The sequence below is a fragment of the Lactuca sativa genome, chromosome 5 (assembly GCF_002870075.4).
Source record: "Lactuca sativa cultivar Salinas chromosome 5, Lsat_Salinas_v11, whole genome shotgun sequence".
In the NCBI taxonomy this organism is placed as follows: Eukaryota; Viridiplantae; Streptophyta; class Magnoliopsida; order Asterales; family Asteraceae; genus Lactuca; species Lactuca sativa.
Genome location: NC_056627.2, coordinates 49,627,971 through 49,647,665, shown reverse-complemented (window position 1 = coordinate 49,647,665; position 19,695 = coordinate 49,627,971). Strand labels below are relative to the sequence as shown.

At 39.6% G+C, this 19,695-nt stretch overlaps 2 protein-coding genes across 2 annotated transcripts; one reads left to right on the top strand and one right to left on the bottom strand.

The window, feature by feature from the left end:
- Positions 1-5,720: 5,720 nt before the first annotated feature.
- On the top strand, positions 5,721-11,865 carry LOC111883269 (uncharacterized). The gene is made up of 7 exons (XM_052771558.1): positions 5,721-6,070; positions 6,551-6,925; positions 7,019-7,711; positions 7,758-7,809; positions 9,938-10,149; positions 10,528-10,902; positions 11,082-11,865. Exons 1-7 carry the CDS (start codon positions 5,852-5,854, stop codon positions 11,742-11,744), a joined length of 2,589 nt encoding a protein of 862 aa, XP_052627518.1. The 5' UTR covers positions 5,721-5,851; the 3' UTR covers positions 11,745-11,865.
- Positions 11,866-11,920: 55 nt separating this feature from the next.
- Positions 11,921-17,722, bottom strand: LOC111883268 (uncharacterized). The gene is made up of 18 exons (XM_023879607.3): positions 17,021-17,722; positions 16,687-16,932; positions 16,429-16,619; positions 16,216-16,354; positions 15,996-16,133; positions 15,734-15,914; positions 15,532-15,653; positions 15,238-15,414; positions 15,029-15,139; positions 14,700-14,819; positions 14,454-14,610; positions 14,177-14,340; positions 13,997-14,083; positions 13,494-13,822; positions 13,292-13,346; positions 13,056-13,195; positions 12,718-12,970; positions 11,921-12,413 (listed from the first exon to the last, which is right to left on the bottom strand). The coding sequence occupies exons 1-18, from the start codon at positions 17,309-17,311 to the stop codon at positions 12,084-12,086; spliced, it is 3,231 nt and encodes a 1,076-aa protein (XP_023735375.1). The 5' UTR covers positions 17,312-17,722; the 3' UTR covers positions 11,921-12,083.
- Positions 17,723-19,695: the final 1,973 nt, after the last annotated feature.

Sequence of the window (19,695 nt, the reverse complement as noted above, 5' to 3'; positions counted from 1 at the left end):
ATGGGGTTCGGTGTACCATCTACACGGACCACAAGAGCTTGAGGTACCTCATGGACCAGCCGAATCTGAACATGAGGCAGCGTCGGTGGTTGGATGTGGTGAAGGATTATGATTGCGAGATCCTTTACCACCCGGGAAAGGCCAATGTGGTGGCCGATGCGCTTAGCCGCAAGACGGCGCCGATCAGGGACGCCTGTTTGAGGATGACTGTGGTGGCTCCCCTGTTGGAGCAGATTCGGGAAGCTCAACAGGAGGCTATCAAGGAGGAGCATCGGAAGAACGAGCGCGTAGTAGGTCAGGTTTCCTCCTTCGATTATGATAGCCGAGGGTTATTGACACTACACCATAGGGTGTGGGTGCCGTATCACGGGGGCGTGCGCCAGATTTTGATGGGGGAGGCGCACAAGTCCCGATTCTCTATTCATCCCGGGGCGACGAAGATGTATAGGGACCTTCGTCTAGACTATTGGTGGCCCTGCATGAAGCGGGATGTGGCATGGTACGTCGAGCGGTGCTTGATCTGCAGGAAGGTCAAGGCCGAACATCAGAGGCCGCATGGCAAGATGCAGCCGTTGGACATTCCACTGTGGAAGTGGGAAGATATCACGATGGATTTTATCACGAAGCTTCCCAGGACCGCGCGTGGAGTGGATTCGATTTGGGTCATCGTGGATAGATTGACCAAGAGTGCTCACTTTATTCCGATTCCGGAGAGCATATCGGCCGAGAAATTGGCCGACATCTATATCAGGGAGATTGTGGCACGGCATGGGGTGCCAGTATCGGTGATCTCGGACAGGGATGTGCGTTTTACGTCCAGGTTTTGGAAGAGATTCCATGACGAGTTGGGCACTCGTCTGCATTTCAGCACCGCCTTTCACCCGCAGACAGATGGACAGAGTGAGCGGACCATCCAGACTTTGGAGGACATGTTGCGGGCGTGTGTTCTGGATTTCGGTGGTAGCTGGGATACCTATCTTCCTTTGGCCGAGTTCTCCTACAACAACAGCTATCACGCGAGTATCGACCGCCCTCCCTTCGAGATGTTGTACGGTCGGAGGTGTAGGACCCCGATATGCTGGGGTGAGGTTGGCCAGAGAGTTATGGGAAGCACCGAAGTGGTGCTCAAGACGACTGAGAGGATACAGCAGGTCCGGAGCAGGCTTCAGACTGCTCAGAGTCGACAGAAAAGTTATGCCGACAAGCGTCGATCCGATTTAGAGTTCCAGGTCGGGGATATGGTCCTCCTGAAGGTGTCGCCGTGGAAAGGCGTCATCCGATTCAGGAAGCGGGGCAAGTTAGGCCCGCGATTCATCGGACCGTTCAGGGTCTTAGCCCGGGTGGGCAAGGTAGCATATAGGCTGGATCTGCCAGCCGAGCTTAGCCAGATCCACAGCACTTTCCATGTTTCGCAGTTGCGGAAGTGCCTAGTGGACGATTCTGCAGTAGTACCTTTGGAGGATATTCAGGTTGATAACAGCCTGAACTACATCGAGCGCCCAGTCGCAATCCTCGACAGGAAGTCGAAGGATTTAAGGAACAAGAGGGTGGAGCTAGTGAAGGTGCAATGGCAGCACCGCAAGGGTTCAGAGTGGACTTGGGAGCCGGTAGACGAGATGATGGAGCACTACCCCGAGCTGTTTCAGGATCAGGCAGCAGACTTCGAGGACGAAGTCTAAAATAAGTGGGGGAGATTTGTAGCACCTGGTTTCCGGTATGTGAATTTTATTTGAGCATTGCCCTAATTTAGCCTTAGACTCGGCGAGTCATAGGGTCCGACTCGCCGAGTAGGGACGAGACTCAGGACGCGTTTTAAGTAGGCGACTCGACGAGTCCATATCCTGGACTCGGCGAGTCACCGCTGCGGGATGAAACCCTAAGTTTCAAGGGTTTGCACCCTATTTAAACTCTCATTCCGCCCCAACTCGTCCCCATTCACCCCCAGAACTCCCCCTACATCGTTTTCCCTTGTTTCTTGAGAGTTTGAGGTGTTCTTGGTGTGTTCTTGAAGGTTTTGAAGAGTAAGAGGAGTAGATCAAGAAGAGGAGAAGGAGATCAGCCATCCTTGTGTCATTTCAACATTTCCTTTGAGGTATAACCCGTTTTCCCCTTGATTCTATGCTTAAAACTTCATTTGGGTCCTTCTTGGTCAATTCCCCAAGTTTGCATGTTCATTATATGTTGTAATAAGGCGTTTGGCCTTTGGATCTATGTAAGATTGAGCTCCAGGAGCTCAGATCTGTTAGCTTTTTGGCCCCATGAGGCTTGTTAGCCCTAGATCTACCATTTTGAGACATTTTGAGCCTTATAATCCATATTGGTGAATATCCACACGTAAAGTTGGAAACTTTACGTGTGATTCGTGTCCTAGAAGTCCAGATCTATGAATGGCATGGTCTGGAACCGAGCAAATCGGTATATTTAAGGAGTGCATGGCGACGACTCGGCGAGTCGCATAGGTGACTCGGCGAGTCTGGTCGCGAGTCACCGAATTGGTCCCTTCTTCATGTGTCGAGTTGAGCCTTGAGTCACAGGGGGTGACTCGGTGAGTTGGGAGCTGAACTCACCCATGTTAGGACCCGGCGAGTCAATGCCCTGACTCGGCGAGTCCAAGGCAATCTTCATAGCTCAAGAACAGACTCGGCGAGTTGTTCATACAACTCGGCGAGTCTTAGCAGAAAGTGTTCATCGGATGAAGATGAACTCGACGAGTTGTTCATACAACTCGGCGAGTAGGATGAAGGTGATTGAATGACAGTTAGAAGGTGAACTCGTCGAGTCATAGCCCGACTCGACGAGTAGAACCAGGGACCCAGGACATTGGTTTGCTAGGGACTCGGCGAGTGGTGATCCACTCGGCGAGTCGGGTCAACTGAAAGTTGACTCCAGCTTTGGCTTAGAGTTAATCCAGGGGTAAAATGGTCATTTTACCTAAAGGACAGTTAGCAGTGTTGGATTGAGTGTGTCGTGGAAATTGCAGCCGGAGGACTCCCGGAGCAGCAGCAGTCAGTTAGTTCCCGATCAGTTCAGCAGCTACTTTGAGGTGAGTTACCTTCCAGTAGCGGTGGGTCTAAGGCCACAATGCCGACCCACCAGTAGGAGATGTATGGTAGATGATTGTCTTTGTGATATCATCTAAGTTTGCTATTACCTGATATGTTACATGCTAGCATGATATGTTGTATGTGATAGTAGTAGAGTTCGGTTGTTAGGACCGAAGGGTAGTCGGACACCCCAGATACGTCCGACAGTATGTGATGATATGTTTGTATGCTGGCTTGTTATGTTATATGTGATCGTAGTAGTAGGGGGGTGAAATAGCCCCCGAGGATCGGTTGTTAGGACCGATGGGTAGTCAGCACCCCAGAATGGCTTGACACGGGTCAGACGGCACCCCAGAATGGCCGTATGGGTAGGTCGGCACCCCAGAATGGCCGTACCGGGTAGTCAGGCACCCCAGAATAGCCTGGCAGTTCGTATGTTATGTGTTTGTATGGTATGTGGTACGTTGGGGGGAACTCACTAAGCTTTGTGCTTACGTTTACAGTTTTGTTTTCAGGTACCTCTGCATCGAAGGGGAAGGAGCCGGCGCGGTAGCGGCACGTCATACACACACTTTTCGGTTTCCGCATTTATGAGATTTACTGGGACTGTACTCTGATATTTTGATGAGATGTATGGTGTGGCTTTTTAGAACATGGTTGCAATGTGTTATGGTGTGAACAAACAATGTTTTTAATTATTAATGTTTTCTAAAGTAATATTCTAAAAATGAAATTTTCGGACGTAAAAATTGGGTCGTTACATATATTATATTTCATAAAACCACAATCATGTCGACATTTTCCCACGGTCCTGAGAAGTACCTGAAACACACATCACACAACACGGTAAGCACAAAGCTTAGTGAGTTCTCCAAAATACCACATACACAAATAATAAGCCTCTCATGGCTATAACTCGGCATGGACCCTCCGGTCTCATGCGTCTCGGTGTGGATCCTCCGGTCGTGTGTCTCAGTGAGGACCATTCGGTTTCACAACTTGGTTTAGACCCTCCGGTCCTGTCTCAGTGGAACCCTCCGGTCCCACAACTCGGTTTGGACCCTCCGGTCCTATCTCAGTACAACACAAAATATAGCATATATATCACACAGACAAAATGCATAATATGACGTAACTCATATAAGCACAAAAGACCCTCCGGTCACACATAGATACCACTCATGGTAAGTATAGTGAGAAGACTCACCTCGTAAGTAAGCAAAGAAAACCGGATACCCCTCGAACAGTCTAATCTCCGCCTACACGTAATAAGCATCTCTAATTAACTCATAAAGATCACAATGTCATATAACCTACGCTAAACTCTTTCTAACTCTTGAGATGGGTAAAAGACCATTTTACCCCCTCCATGGCCCCTATAAACCCTGTCTTGACCAAACCTTAAAGTCAACAAAAGTCAACACTCGAGTCAACTGCCCATGTTGACCCAACTCGTCGAGTCCCCGTTGTTCCTCAGAATGCCGCGGAAACCCAACTTAACTCGTCGAGTTGTCTCATCAACTCACCGAGTCACCCTTGTCCAGACTCATTGGGGAAAACCCTAGCTGACTCGTCGAGTCAGCTCGTCGACTCGACGAGTCCGTTCAGTCTAAATTCTCATTCAGACGTTTTAAGGCAGATCTACTACTCCACACCCTAGATCTAGGCTCCTAAGGCTCGAATGTCACGTAAAGCTTCGATCTTTACGTTCATGCATGACATATTTTGCTCCAAAATGCCAATACAACTCTAACAAGGGTGTTTAAGCACAATAACTCTTATATGACTGAATAAAGTTGGGACCTTTGGACTCTATGGACCTCACAAGGTCCAGATCTGAAGTCTAGACCTCTTGATAGACTCAATGCACTCAATGTCCCAACAAAAAGGTGGTAAAATCCCTAACTTCCATAATCATGAGATCTAACCGATCAATAAGATGAGAAAGGTGTAGGCTTTTTACCTTCCACAGAAGCTCTGGTCGATATAGCACTAGATCAACAGTTTCTCCTCATTCCTTGATGGATAATCTGCTCTTCTCCTCAAAAGATGCACTAGAATACTCAAAGATTTGCTTTATAACTCTCTTAGTTCACTACAAACGTTTAGGGTTTCACACAGGGGAGTTGGGCAGCTGGTGAGGCGAAAATGAGGACATAAGTTCTCTTAAATAGGCCCCAACCCCAGAGATTTAGTGTTTCACCTCACAACGCCAACTCGACGAATCAACTATCTACTCGTCGAGTCGATCATTAAACTCACGTGACCAAATCGGACTCTACTCGACGAGTTAGGCTCACAACCCGTCGAGTCATTCATGAAGTCCCAATAATAAAAATAAATAAATAATAAGGAAATACCTGAAAGTCGGAGAAGCCTCATGGATAGTTTAGAGTTTAAACTGTATTAAGGGGGTGTTTGGGGTATCTTTTCAAAGGGCAAAAGAACTTTTGGGAAAAGTTCCAAAAAGTCACGTTTCCTTGACTTTTCTAAAAAGTCAGTTTTCCCTCTTTAAAAAATCCAAAAGGAGCTTTCAAGAAGCTTTTCCCAAACATCTTGTGTATGTTATCTTTTCCCAAAAGTTCTTTTCCCTCTCAAAAAGATATCCCAAACACCCTAAGACAAATTAAATGAGTTAGTTGGACGAGCCAACTCGACTCGGTCCGTTTGTTGAGAACAAAAGCTGCTTTCGAGATTTTCAATAATCTAAACTCCGAGTCTCTGATCCTGTCGTTCACAGGACCTGTAGATTTCTAGAAACTAAAACCCTAATTCGGAAAACCAAAATTATTGATTTTGAACCCCAAATGTACGGAGATCAGCAGGCAACTATGCCCAGTTTCACTTCATACCCGACTAATAACCCTAACCCTGATCCTAACCCCCCTAACGCCGATGCCTCGCTGTACCAGTATTCTCATGGATTCGATGGGTCGGAAATGCAATCCGCATTTGAGCTTGAAGAAGCTGCAGCATCACAGAATGAGGTGATTTTTCAGATAACCGATTCAACTACATTTGAACATGTAAAGTTATATCTAGTTATGTAATTCTTTTTATTTGGTTTATCACCGATATGTGGTTTTCGTGCAACCTGGGTGTGTAAGATTGCATATAGAAATTCATGCTTCCTGGTCCATTCACCAGATGAAATGTGTACGCTTTTCAATTTTGTTTTAATGTGTAAATACAATCACATAAGAACGTAATGCATGGACTTTCATTTCCAAGATAAAAAGAAGTGTATCATGAAATGATCGTTTCTTCTAAATTCTTAGGAAATAATGTTACAAAGTTGTGTGATTTCTTTACTCTCGAACTTTAGTAATGTCCCACATTGATCCTCGACTGTTCTGAGAAGTGAAAGTGCAAAACTACCCTTCTAACCGCAAACTTTGATTCAAGTAATCCATGAACAATCTCCCATTTAGAGTCTTTGCCTTTTGGTTTTCAGTATTCACTTGATTTTGGTGAAATGTGAATGTAATACCTGGACATGTTTTCAGGCAACTGGCAACATCGGTGATGAGGCACAGCATGTGGTGAACACAACAACAAGTCAGCCTGAAAGCATAGAACCCATTCAATGTGAGGTATGCAATATTACTTGTACAAATAGGGACATATTCGAGAAACATACACAAGGAAAAAAGCACATGAAGAATATGCAAAAGATTGCCATTTCATCTGTCATTGGACCAAAAGTGACACCACCCACTGCTACTGCAACTTCAGTAGGAGAGTTGGAGAATAAAAAACACTTGTTATTGCAAAATGGAGCATCAGTTGATAAATTACTCTACTGTCAAACTTGCAATGTGGTATGCAATAATCAAGATGCCTTTCATGCTCATCTTGCTGGTAGAAAGCATTCTTCAAAGGTAAACTGAATTAAGTTACACTCCTATATGATTGTTAGGATTAAATGCAAGAAACAGCAACATGTAGATTTTTCAAAGTACAATGGTATGCAGGCAATCATGCAGGGTGCGAGTACAAATGACGTTTTTAACCCCACATCAAACAAGGGTCATGAGGCTCGGATGAATCCTGACCCCTTGAGGTGTGAACTTTGCAAAATCAGCTGCACAAGCTTTGAACTCCTCAACACACACCTGTCAGGGAAGAAACACCTCAAGAAACTTAGAGAATCAGAGCAAATATCAGATCTGCCCTTGACCTTTGTCACTTCACTGGACACCCAACGTATGCAAAATCAGGAGTCTACCGAGGGCAAAGCCGTCATTTCACATGAAGGTAACACGCTGTCGTGTGAACTTTGTGGGATCAGTTGCAACACTTATGAGATGCTCAGAGTTCACCTCTCAGGAAAGAAACACCAGAAGAATTTGGAGAAATCAGAAAAAGGAATTGGACCTAACACTGAGCAAGGGATGCTGCAAGATGAAGGGAAGGAAGAGGGTAAAGTTGTAAATTTGGTGGATGGGAGTAACAGGAAGACAAAGAGAGTGGCAAGTGATGAGGAATTGGAGGCAAAGAGGCAGAAGATTCTTCAAGGAGGAGCTGCATCCAATGGCTTAAGAACTTGTACTGTGTGCAATGTTGTTTGTAGCAGTCCGGCTGTGTATACCTCTCATCTTGCTGGTAAGAAGCATGCTGCAATGGCTGTGAAACAGGCAGAAACTGGATTGACTGGTCAAGAAACATGAACCCTTTTGTTATTTAGTAATCTGGATGGATGTGTTATTGTAGAAACTTGATGAAAATTGTGACTTTAAGAAGAATCTCGTCACAAAATTGGAAGGTTTTAGAATGGATAACTAAGGTTGTTATGATGATTTAATAATAGTGGCTGTGGTGTGTTTTGGAAATGGAAAAGTGGGTTTACAAAATTAATATGTTAGAATCGAAATTGACACATGTAACCATAATTCAAGAGAAATATATGTTTATTTCATCATGTTTATCCACTTATTTTGTATCTATGGAACTGGATCATGTTTATGTACTTACTTTTGTTGTTATTGTTTGGGAAAATTCTACTAAAGTCTTTAACTTATTACAAAAATTTGATTTTTAACATTGTGTTGTTTTCTTTTTTAATCTGGACAATTCGTTTTCCAATTTGTTTCAATGTTGGATCATTTATTCGGCTGCGAGCTCATGTAACATTTTTTTTGTGACGTGACAGCTGACATAGGCATGTTGACGTGATATTTTTTGGTGTAATCATATTTTATGAGTGAACTAAAATTTAATGACTTTTATAGTTATCCCAAATGTAGTAAAAAAATAGTTAGGCTTTTATATTCACATGTGATCAAAATATTTGGCCTTGATATTCATGCATCTCATCGTAATTTTAACAATATAAAATGGTCTAAGGTCTTTCATATATATCTTCTAGACTTTTACTACAATTCTATGCAGAAAACATTTCCAAAGAGAACATTAATGATTAACCTACTCCCCAACTCTATCTCATTTAAACACATTCAATCTTTATGTTTTAGATTAACGCATCATCAGACCCTATGTTCCAATCATCTAGTACTTTACTTACCCCAATAACAATGGAGATAACACACCCCAAGTCGTAGAAAGGTTATTGATTCTAAGAAAAATTTATATCTCAAACCTCGACTCAGTTTCACCATTTACATGACCAATTAAGAACAATATTTCTATCGGTTGTAATGATGTTGATGCTAAATATGTCGAAGCGTTGATCCATTATCATATCGACGAGTTCCCAGAGCATCTTGATCATCGATTGATCAATAAGTTTTGTCATTTGAACCTAGCTTTAACGAGTTTAGTATAAGTAATCGTATAATGAGTGTTCAAGTGAACAATTTCAAATATAGTGGGGTTACCATTGGCTTGGCATTTCACACAAGATCCTTGATGGAGTTGCATTGTGCATATTTCTGAAAGGGTGGAGTAACATGGCTCGTGGAGCTGAAGAAGTCGTGTATCCACACTTAAATGTACCATCTCTCTTCCTACGACAAACTCGTAACTTGGAGACACATCATCGGGTCTAACTCTATCAGTATTAAGTTAGAGCAAGGTTTGTATTTAGGCCGAGTGTTATTGCTAGATTGAGAGATAGTATCGTTAACTTTGGATACATAACTTCTTCAGCTCCATGAGCATGGAGCTATGTTACTCGAAATGTGCACAATAGAGTCCCATCAAGGATCTTGTGTGAAATGCACAAGCCAATTGCATTCCCATAACATGCATAGAAATATGATTGTATAAGTTTAATTTTGAAGCTGGTAATACGAAATTGCACAAAAACATTATATTTTGGATAATTATCTTAAAATTCATTATATTTTAGTTTTTTTTCTTAATTGTGACGTCAAGAATGTGATGTTACCAAAGAGTGTCACATCAGCATGTTCTGTTTGTTATCACATCATCAAAAATTGGCACGTCAGCTATCACATTATCAAAAATTGGTTGACAACCAGTTAAACGGTAAACATTGGAAAAAAAATAAAAAACAGAGTATAAAACAAAAAATAACGCAATATTAAAATCAAATTTTCATGTAAACTTAATGTTTTTTTATGGAATTTGTTATTATTATTTTACATAATCAAAATCTCAAAAAAAAAAAAAAAAAAAAAAAAAAAAAAAAAAACTATATAATTCACGAACTTTATATTATTTTTCTCGATTCAAGCTCTTATGCATATTTGACTTGTATAGTGTATAGAGTCATTTAATTTAATTTTCTCTTTATTCGTTGCCCTTAATTTGAATTCAGATCGAGTTAACAAACTAAAGAGTTAAACGAGCCAAATTGGACCCGGTTCGTTTATTTGAGTTTAAAACAAGAACTGCTTTCGGATTCTGTCGTTCGCAGACTCTGCAGATTCCACAATCTAAAGCCCTAATTTCGTAAAACCAAACGTATTGATTTGAACCCCAAATGTCCGGAGAACAGCAACAATTAGATATAACTAACCCTAACCCTAACTCTCCTCACGCTGATGCCTCGATCTCAATGTACGAGGATTCGCGTGGATTCGATGGGTTGGGAGCCCGACCCGCATTTGAGCTTGACAGAGCTGCAGGGCCACAGAGTGGGATGATTCCACAGACTACTGATTCAACTACATACGAACATGTAAAGTTTTATCTATCCATCTATGTAATTTCATTTATCTGGTTTATCATCTACAATCTTGATGTTTAAGATTGCATATAGAAATTTTATGATTCCTCTGATAGAATGTGTACGCATTTCATTTTATTTCAAATGTGTATATACAATCAAATGAGATTCAGATGTATGCACTTTAATTTTCAATTAAAATGGGGTATTCTGCCACTTATCAATATATTATATTCTTATGTTGCTATGTGAGGATTTTTCTAGGTTAAAATATTGTCTTGAATAAATAATTACAATGATCAATCACTCACAGCTCACTTTTAGCATCATAATTGAATCAATCAGTTATGTTAGTTTTAAAACTTATTTAACTTTGTTGATGTGACTCAGCATGTTGTGAATGATGCGATAGTAACAACAAGAAGTCAGCCAAAAAGCATCCAGTCTATGCAATGTGAGGTATGCAATGTTACTTGTGACACTAAAGATGTACTTGAGAAACACAAACAAGGTAAAAAACACTTGAAGAATATGCAAAAACTTGCCATTTCATCTGTCATTTCACCAAAAATGCCACCACCAACACCCACACCCACACCCACTGCAAGTGAAACTTCAGTAGAAGAATTGGAGAATAAGAAGCACAAGTTATTGCAAAATGGAGCATCAGTTGATAAATTTCTCTACTGTGAAACTTGCAATGCGGTATGCAATAATCAAAATGCCTTCCAGGCTCATCTCGCTGGTAAAAAGCATTCTGCAAAGGTAAGTGCAAGAAATAGCTACCTACTTTCATTCCTCTCTACAATACTAATAGTACTTTGAAAATTTACCCAATTATAGAAATGTGATGCAAATTTTACTGCTACAAGTAGGTAGATTTTTCAAAGTACAATGTGGCTTTAATAAGAAAAAGAAAATTTGAAAGTACAATGTTGTAATAGGTAATGATGCAGCTTGTGGTTACGAATGGGGTTGTTAACACCACATCAGAATCAGACCCTAAGGATCCTACTCCCGAGCCTGAGGTTCAAACCAATAATAATCCCAACCCCATACGGTGTCAACTCTGCAAAATAAACTGCTCCAGCATTGAAGTCCTCAACACACACATGTCAGGGAAGAAACACCTCAAGAAACTTAAAGAATCAGACCAAATACCGGATCCTTCCTTGACCCTTATCAATTCACAACAAGGTAAACCCGTGTGGTGTCAACTTTGTGGGATCAGTTGCGACACATACGATGTCTTCAAAACCCACCTATCAGGAAAGAAACACAAAAAGAATTTGGAAAAATCAGAAAAACCAGTGGGACCTACTACTACTACTACAGGAGGAGGGATGTTGCAAAATGAAGAGGGTAAAGTTGTAAATGTGGATGGAAATGGAAGTGACAGGAAGACAAAGAGAGTGGGAGGTGATGAGGATATGGAGGCAAAGAGGCAGAAGATTTTGCAAGGAGGAGGAGCATTGGATGCTTTAAGGATTTGTACGGTGTGCAATGTTGTTTGTAGCAGCCCTACTGTGTATGATTCTCATGTTGCTGGTAGGAAGCATGCTGCAAATGCAATGCTTGTCAAACAGGCAGAAACCCATGAAATCTGAATGTGTAGTTATTTTTGTAGATATAAATTCTGAATTTGAGATGAATGAATCTTGGATAGTTTTTTGACTAGGAAAATAGTTATGATGATCATATTAATTTTGTCTATTTTTATATATTAAACTTCTCTTATTGTTTATGTCATGGCATTATAGTTCCACAATGAAACGACACAAAATTTCACAACAATCAAACAAATTTCTCTCAAAAAATATGGGAAAAGTCAAAATTGTTGGAGTGTCGAGTCAAACCATAGTATAGTAGTACAAGTTCCTATCATTAACGTATTACATTTAAATTGTACAATGAAATACAAAATCATGGGAAAAAAATGCCATTTATCAGTGTCGATGAGAGTGCTTTCTATTACTATAATAAGGCTCTCCACCTCTTCGGTTTCTTTTCTCTATAATTCTGAAAACAAATGAGATGACTCCAATAACAGCCATCCCATAAAAAGCTTTGTAAGGAGCCAAATCCAAACCTGAAAGATAGCAACCGAATCCTGCAACAAGGTATACAAATCCTTGTCTGATTTCATACCCTCTCATTCCCGGAATCTGAAAGAACACGTTGAACTCCGGTTTGGAATCACAGATTCCGTGGAGGACTACACCCATACACAGGATGGAATCCAACAACCATGGAAAGTTGTGCCCCATACTTAACCTCTGCAAAACAAAAAGGGAGACACCAACAGTTTACCTATTTGCCCCTTTTTCTTATTCTTTTTTCTCATTGTCAAATTTGCTTTTTTAATGTAAGAGTAAAATGGTCATTTAAACTTAATGGGAATCGGAGAAGGAATGGAATGAATATATATAGTCCCTATGTTTTACTCAACATTGCAGGTTTAGTCCAAATATTGCAACAAAATGCAAACCTAAGGACAACATTGGGACTCGATATAAAAATTTGGACTGAAGATGTAATTTTTGGGGCCAAATTTGTAATTTAGTTGATACTGAATTATACCTCAAACCAAGCAACAAGTGAAGGAAGAAACATGAGGAGTGAAAGAAGATGCAAGATTAGCAATCCATGTCTATGGTGAAATATCTCAAGTTGTGTATCACCATAGCTTCGTGTAGAGTCCGGGGTACTGGAGCTGTTCTCATCCACAGGCAATCCCTCCTCAAATTCATCATTCTTGAATTTAAATGACTTTTTGTTATTTCCAAATCCAAATAAGTCCTCACTACGAGCCTTGCTGGAAGCTGTAAAAAAACTGTGACATACAGAAAAACAAACAATTTATTATTATGGAAACTGGATAATGGATATGTTAGGTAGGGGTAGAATTGGAATTTTACCTGCATAAGGCGTGGTGGCAGCACAGCGCATGGGAGAAGAGTAAGATAAGGAGACCTAAAGCTGGATGGACAAAGCAAACTAAAGCAATGGCAACAAGTGACGTGGCTAATGATGAATTGACATTTATAACCCTCGCCACCTGTCGAATAAATAGTATGAACATAAATAATTTCAGAGATTTATACAGATTGGAAGCTGTATTTGGATAACTAATTAAAAATTAAATAGTAATTACCTTAAATGGGAAAAAGTTGGTGGAATTTGAGTTATCACCTATCCATAGTTTCCACCTGCAAAATTATCCATGAAAGATAGTTAAGGGCAAAACATGTACTTTTTGTCCTATGTGAAACACAGTACAACTACAACCTATCCAGTCAATCATATTAACTTAAGAGAAGAGATGAAAACACAAATGTTGAGAGAGATTAACGGACCTTGTTTTAAAGAAAACATGTACTCTAGCAACCACATGGGAGAGTATCTGGGTGGTTAATATCAAAACGATTATGATCCCATTTGCTATTAAGTAGCAAATGATTGAAACAAAAAAGAAGCTAGAAACCGCAGGAAATGGAGATGTGCTTAGACATGAATAAAACAAAGCAATAAGAATGGGTGAAATAGCAAGGACAAGAAACGGAATCGGCATTCCAAGGTTCAATTCCACTGCAGATAGTAATGAAGGAACAGGTAGATCAAGCTCCCATGCATTTGCTTGCCTCATCAGACCAAAAAAAACTACAGCAAATGCAAATCCAATAATCTGCATAACAAAAATCAATTTTATTTTACTACATTGTTTTCATTTAGTTTTCTACCTGTAAATAACAAACATGCTTGAATGACCCATTCCATTCCTTCAAGCCAACCAAACATGATAGTGGAATGTAATGACTCATTCCATTCCTTTGTACCAAAATCAATATAAAATGCTCACCTGGGAGGCGTATAAAAGCATAAATCTACGAGCACCAGCAGTTAGAGAAACAGCAGCACTAGTTTTATAAGAACAATGTGGGTCCACCTGCATATCGATAACATTTAGGTTAAAAAACTTTAAATAGTTTATAGAACTTACTAAATTAATTAATAACATAACATATAAATGTAAATTTACCAGTAACAGAACATTGGTTTTTTCAGATCCATGAGCTGAGGTCCAAAGTGCAGGTGATGAATCCACTTCAATTATACGAGAATATAAATTGGGAAATACGTGAATGCCAGCTGTCGGGTCCCACGCAAGGGCTACAGGTGGAAAGCATCGAAGCTTGCAAAGACCTTTCAGATCAAGAAATAACAACCATCAGGACATATATATATATATATATATATATATATATATATATATATATATATATATATATATATATATATATATATATAATGCTTACTGCCAGTATCCATGTCTCCAGCCTCTTCAACAGGAAGTCCAGAGTTTTTTATCCCACAGCCTGTTGTTTCCAGAGACACTGTAGCAGGAAAAAGCCCAAGACTGATGCTGAATGTAATATTCATTGCAATAGGGTGATCCTCCTTAATGAAAATATCCTGAAAATGTTTTAATCCAAGTGGATCACTTGAACTTAAATGGATCATCAAGAAGTGAAGTGAGCATTTCATGAAAGTAGTAAACTAACCTTCCGAGAATACATAGAGAGAAGCAATGAGTGAGGAGAAAACTGTTTACGCCCTTCTTCTGGGTTGAAAAACTGCCCAACTGCCATTGAAGCTGCAGGTGGAGGTCTCCCTGAAACAGTCTGGATATATATAAAAATCACTGTAAGTTATACCATCACTTTAATCTTTGTTGATGTAAATCATTGGTGTACTCATATTGTTATGGATAAGGGTATGTTTGGTTGGATGGAATGGAATGGAATAAGCCAGGTAATGGAATGAATCATCACATTCCATTCCTTTCTTGATCTCAACAAAATTCATATGACATAGTGTAAGGAGACATTACCGGGCTTGGTGCAACTGAGATAGTGAGGAATCTGAAGCCATGCATATCCTTTGATTCCAACCAAAATACACCTGATGGTGGTGGTTGTTCAGTCTGACTTCCTGGTTCAATCTATATATAGAAGTGACATGACATGACAGTTATACCCTTCATATTATTATAAGAATTAAAGCACGAAAAGGGCAAAAGCGGAAATATTAACAACATACCTGCCTTGGTGCTGGTCCTGAAGGAATCTGCACAATCTTTGATGTCACTTCAACAACCCTTTTGCTGAGAGGCAAATCTGATGCAGAAGTTCCTTTCTCAGGCCAAAGATGAAGTCTAACCCCATGACAAGGAAGAAGGTTTGTCACAAGAACAAACTTGTTTCTTCCATTTGACCCCTGACAATAGGAGAAAATAACTTATAGTCTTATATTATATGTATGTTCTTGCCTTAGCATCAAATATTATATAGTTTCTTTCTTGTCATTAAAGCAATATAATAATATTTAACTAACCAGTTCTTTTATGTCCAGCCAACGCCTTCTGCCATCCATTGCTAAAATAGTTACTGTTGGTGTCTTGATGTAAAGATCCCTTTCAAGTCCCTCATCACTCCATTGTAGTTTACTAGGACACCCTGGAAGCCAAACAAGTGAGATCTTTATTCTTATTCTAACTATTTTTACTAAAATAGAAATGCTATAATATAAAATGTACCAGCATATTTTCTCTCTTTGTGTAAAGGAAGATGTGATGAATGCTGCTGAAGTAAACCCGATTTTTGCCTTGGAAAACTTCCACTATGAAGCATTTTTGTAAGAATTGATAGTCTTTTCCTTGACCCAGAAATGGGATGACCAGTTTCAGGGTCAACCAAACTAAGAAGAGTATGTGAAACCTGAAACCCAGTTAACAAATTAGACAATAGACATAGACTCTCTTTTTATAAAATATAAAAAAGTTGGGAAGTAAGGCTCACTTGCACAACAAGTTGATTACACCATAAGATAACTTGGTGCTCCATTGATAGCCATACATTCTTCATGCCCATGCTACTGATCATAAAACCATGAGTAGATGGGACAATACCATCAACTGATTCTAGCTTTGACCTTACCTACTTACAATCAGAAAGAACACATCTTTTAGTTAGGGTTCTTTTAGGGTTTGTACAAGTGATTGATGTCAAATAATCACACCTGATAATCATTAGCACCACCAGAAATGGAGACAACAATCACTCGAGATAATGTTTGAGCCTCATAACCCTTTTTCCATTCCTGATTTATGTACTCATAATAGTGGCCCAATGATGGCTGCAATGCAATGGGGGGTGACCTGAACCAAGAGTAAAGAAAATTACATCACAATTATGGACACAATTATAATCAGAAAGTCCAAGAAAAACTCACTGATGTGGAGTTGATAACGTGACAACAGTTTCAACTGATGACTTTCTCAAATTAGGGTGCACAACTGCAGCTCTAGCAACAAAACCACCCATAGAGTGGCCAACTAATATGACATTATTAGGCAAACTACCAGATTCAGAAGCACCTTCTTTTTCTCTAGCATCTCGAGATTCTTTATATTGATCCAGAATCTACAACCAATATGACATATAAATACTTATAGGCGATTTATATAAAGATATAATAAAGATAATATACCCTGTTAATGGCATATACAACATATTCTGTATGTTCCTCAAGTATCTGGCCATCCATTGCAGAATGTTCACCTTCAAGGTCAACTGCAAACCAGTCAAGCCTGCGAGTATACTGGGTGACTTTTGGAATATCTTTTTCATCCATATCTACTCCCTCCTCAAGCATTAAGGAAGCTTCTTGGTACAACATAGAATCAGGTGGGCCACCTTGATAAGCCCTATCAGATTCTGCTGCTATGGACCTGACCTGTGAGAATCAGTTTAAAATAAAAGACATATTGGTAACACAGGGAGAGAAAAGGAAAAAGAAAACAAGCTAAAGTTACATAACTCACCTGCTTGTAGCTACCTCCATTTCCAGGGATGAAAAGAACAGGAACCCCATTAAGTTGTTTAAGATGCTCTTTAAAATCGATTTTTTTCCAGCCTTCATGATACAAATACAGTCCATACTTTGAAGAAGACGAACTTTCTGTAGCAGATATTGGAATGTAAGTTGGATACATGTATGTCATGTTACAACCATTTGTAATCGGCTTCAATAAATCATATACGGCAAGTAGACCAATTCCAATGGAAAGAATGACAATTGTTGCTAATCTAAATTTAGACTTGAAACCTTCCATTTTCCAATCTACAGCAAGAAAACCCTCCCTCAACCTTGCATCCTTCACGAACAACCAAACAAAATGAAGAGAAGATTAAGGACCGGTCCAAAGGTATTCGATGTCCATTTGTGATCGGCTTCAATGGCGGGATAGGGTTTTGTGCTTTCGTACCCGAAGTTTGGATGCTGGAACTCGGAGCCGTAGGCCGGCGGTGGCGAAGGTTGAGAGGTATGAACGGAGTGACAGGGCTTTTGGGGGAACTGCGAAATACGAATCTGAGTCCAGAGATGGGATCGCCAATCTCAGATGAACGAAAGAGGTGATCAGTACACAGTAATCGCCGATCTGAACAAAAGAGTTGCAAGTCTTGAACTCTAGTAATCGTTTACTGTGTACTCCTACTGTATATCTAATTTTGAAAAATGAAAGCATCATCCTAACTTTTTCGAGTATATAACGTTTAATTGTCAATTTTTTAGATCATGCATTATTACAGTTGGGTATTTATATATTTTAAGTAATTTTTTATCTATTAATGTATTTTAGACGATAATTTAATTTTCTTTCAAATCAATACAATTTCTTTTTAATATTTGCAATAAATAATTGGACATTTATATATTTTAATGATTTTATTTTAGTAATCCAACTCTATTCATTTTTTATTAAAATAAAACAATTTCTTTTTAATATTTTAGTAAAATGTTATAACTTAAAATCCATTACGTGTAATCACGCTAAAAAGTTCACGATGAACTAAAAATAACAAAATAACATATTAAATCACAAGACACAAACCAGTGTTTGTTTCACTCTTTCACTTGAAACAAAATGCAAAACATCAAAATATATCAACAATAACCATCATAACTCTTTCTTTCATTTGAAACAAAATAGACAAAATTGCAAAAATGGTCCCTGTGGTATGCAATTTTTTAGGGTTTTAGTCCAAACAGTGACTTTTTTGGTTTCGTAGTCCTTTTGGACTATTTTCATTGTAGAATTGGTCCCTGATAATCTTGAAAAGACTATATTGCCCTTTTAATTTTTTTTTCCATTTACTTAAATATTTTTTCTTTTATTTAATTATAAATGTTAAATCAAATCAAGAATGGGACCCACCTCTCTCTCTCTCTCTCTCTCTCTCTCTCTCTCTCGTTTTTCCCCTTCTTCCTGACGAACACCGGCTCTTTCTTTGTGTTCTACTGCTGAAGACGAGAAAGGAAATCACGAGGACTCCCCAAAGATCAACTATACCTCTCTACCTCTGCTTATTGATCCATCTTTTGAAATGGTTGCTTCTGCTCATCTTCTTCCCTTTGGTCAGTCAAGGAATCGAAGACCCATTTTCTTCTTCTTTCGATTGAGTAAACACCACCGAGATCGGTTGTAGCCCCCGTCTAACCCTTCACCCTCGCATATCACTTCTGAGGCAGAAGAAGCAATGGATTAGGAACTGCGCGAGCAGCCTTTCCGCATCTCTCATCTCCTTCCTCAAACCAATCAATCATTGAAGAGGGTTGCTTGTCTGCTATCGATTTCGTGCCTCTTTTTCTTCCGATCAGCCATCGCCAAATCCCCACCAAAAACGAAATCACATTCTTCATCTTCTCTATCTCTCGTTCATCTGAAAGGTATCGACTTCAACGATTCTTCCTTAGATGATCTAATCCGGTGGTTGATGTTTATGTAGGGATTCAGAAAAGTGGATCCGGATCGATGGGAGTTTGCGAATGAGTGGTTTGTGATCGATGTTTATGAGGCAAATGAATAGTAGTATGGGGGAAATATCTAGGGAATATGCGAAGAGATGATGTAGAGGAAGAAGAAGATCTGTAGATTGTGGGGTTAAAATAGGAGCAGAAGGCACTAGAAGATGAGCTTTTCTCTCTTGGATTTGAGTTCAATACGACAGCAAATGCAAGTCTTTGTGACCCACATCGAACAGAGCAAGAAGTTCTCTCATCTGTTATCCAAGTTTGTGGGAGTCCATCTACCGGCAAGAGGAAGATGATGAATGTCGATGATCTGGAGTGTGTGTTTGCTTGAGAGAGAGAGAGAGAGAGAGAGGTGGGTCCTCCATTATTTTTTAATTGTTAAAATAAATAAATAAATATTTAATTTAAAAAAATGAAAGAAAAATGAAAAATAAATACCCCAAGGGTATTATAGTCATTTCAATTTTCGGAGGGACTATTTTCACATACAAACTACCTTAAAATGACCATCAATCCAAAAAAGTCACTGTTTGGACTAAAACCCCAAAAAATGCATACCACAGGGACCATTTTTGCAATTTTGTCAACAAAATATAAAGCATCCACTTGCTCCCTCTTTTGCCCAACACACAACTAAGGATGTCTAACAATTAATTTGTATACACTATAGAGGTAGATGTAAAA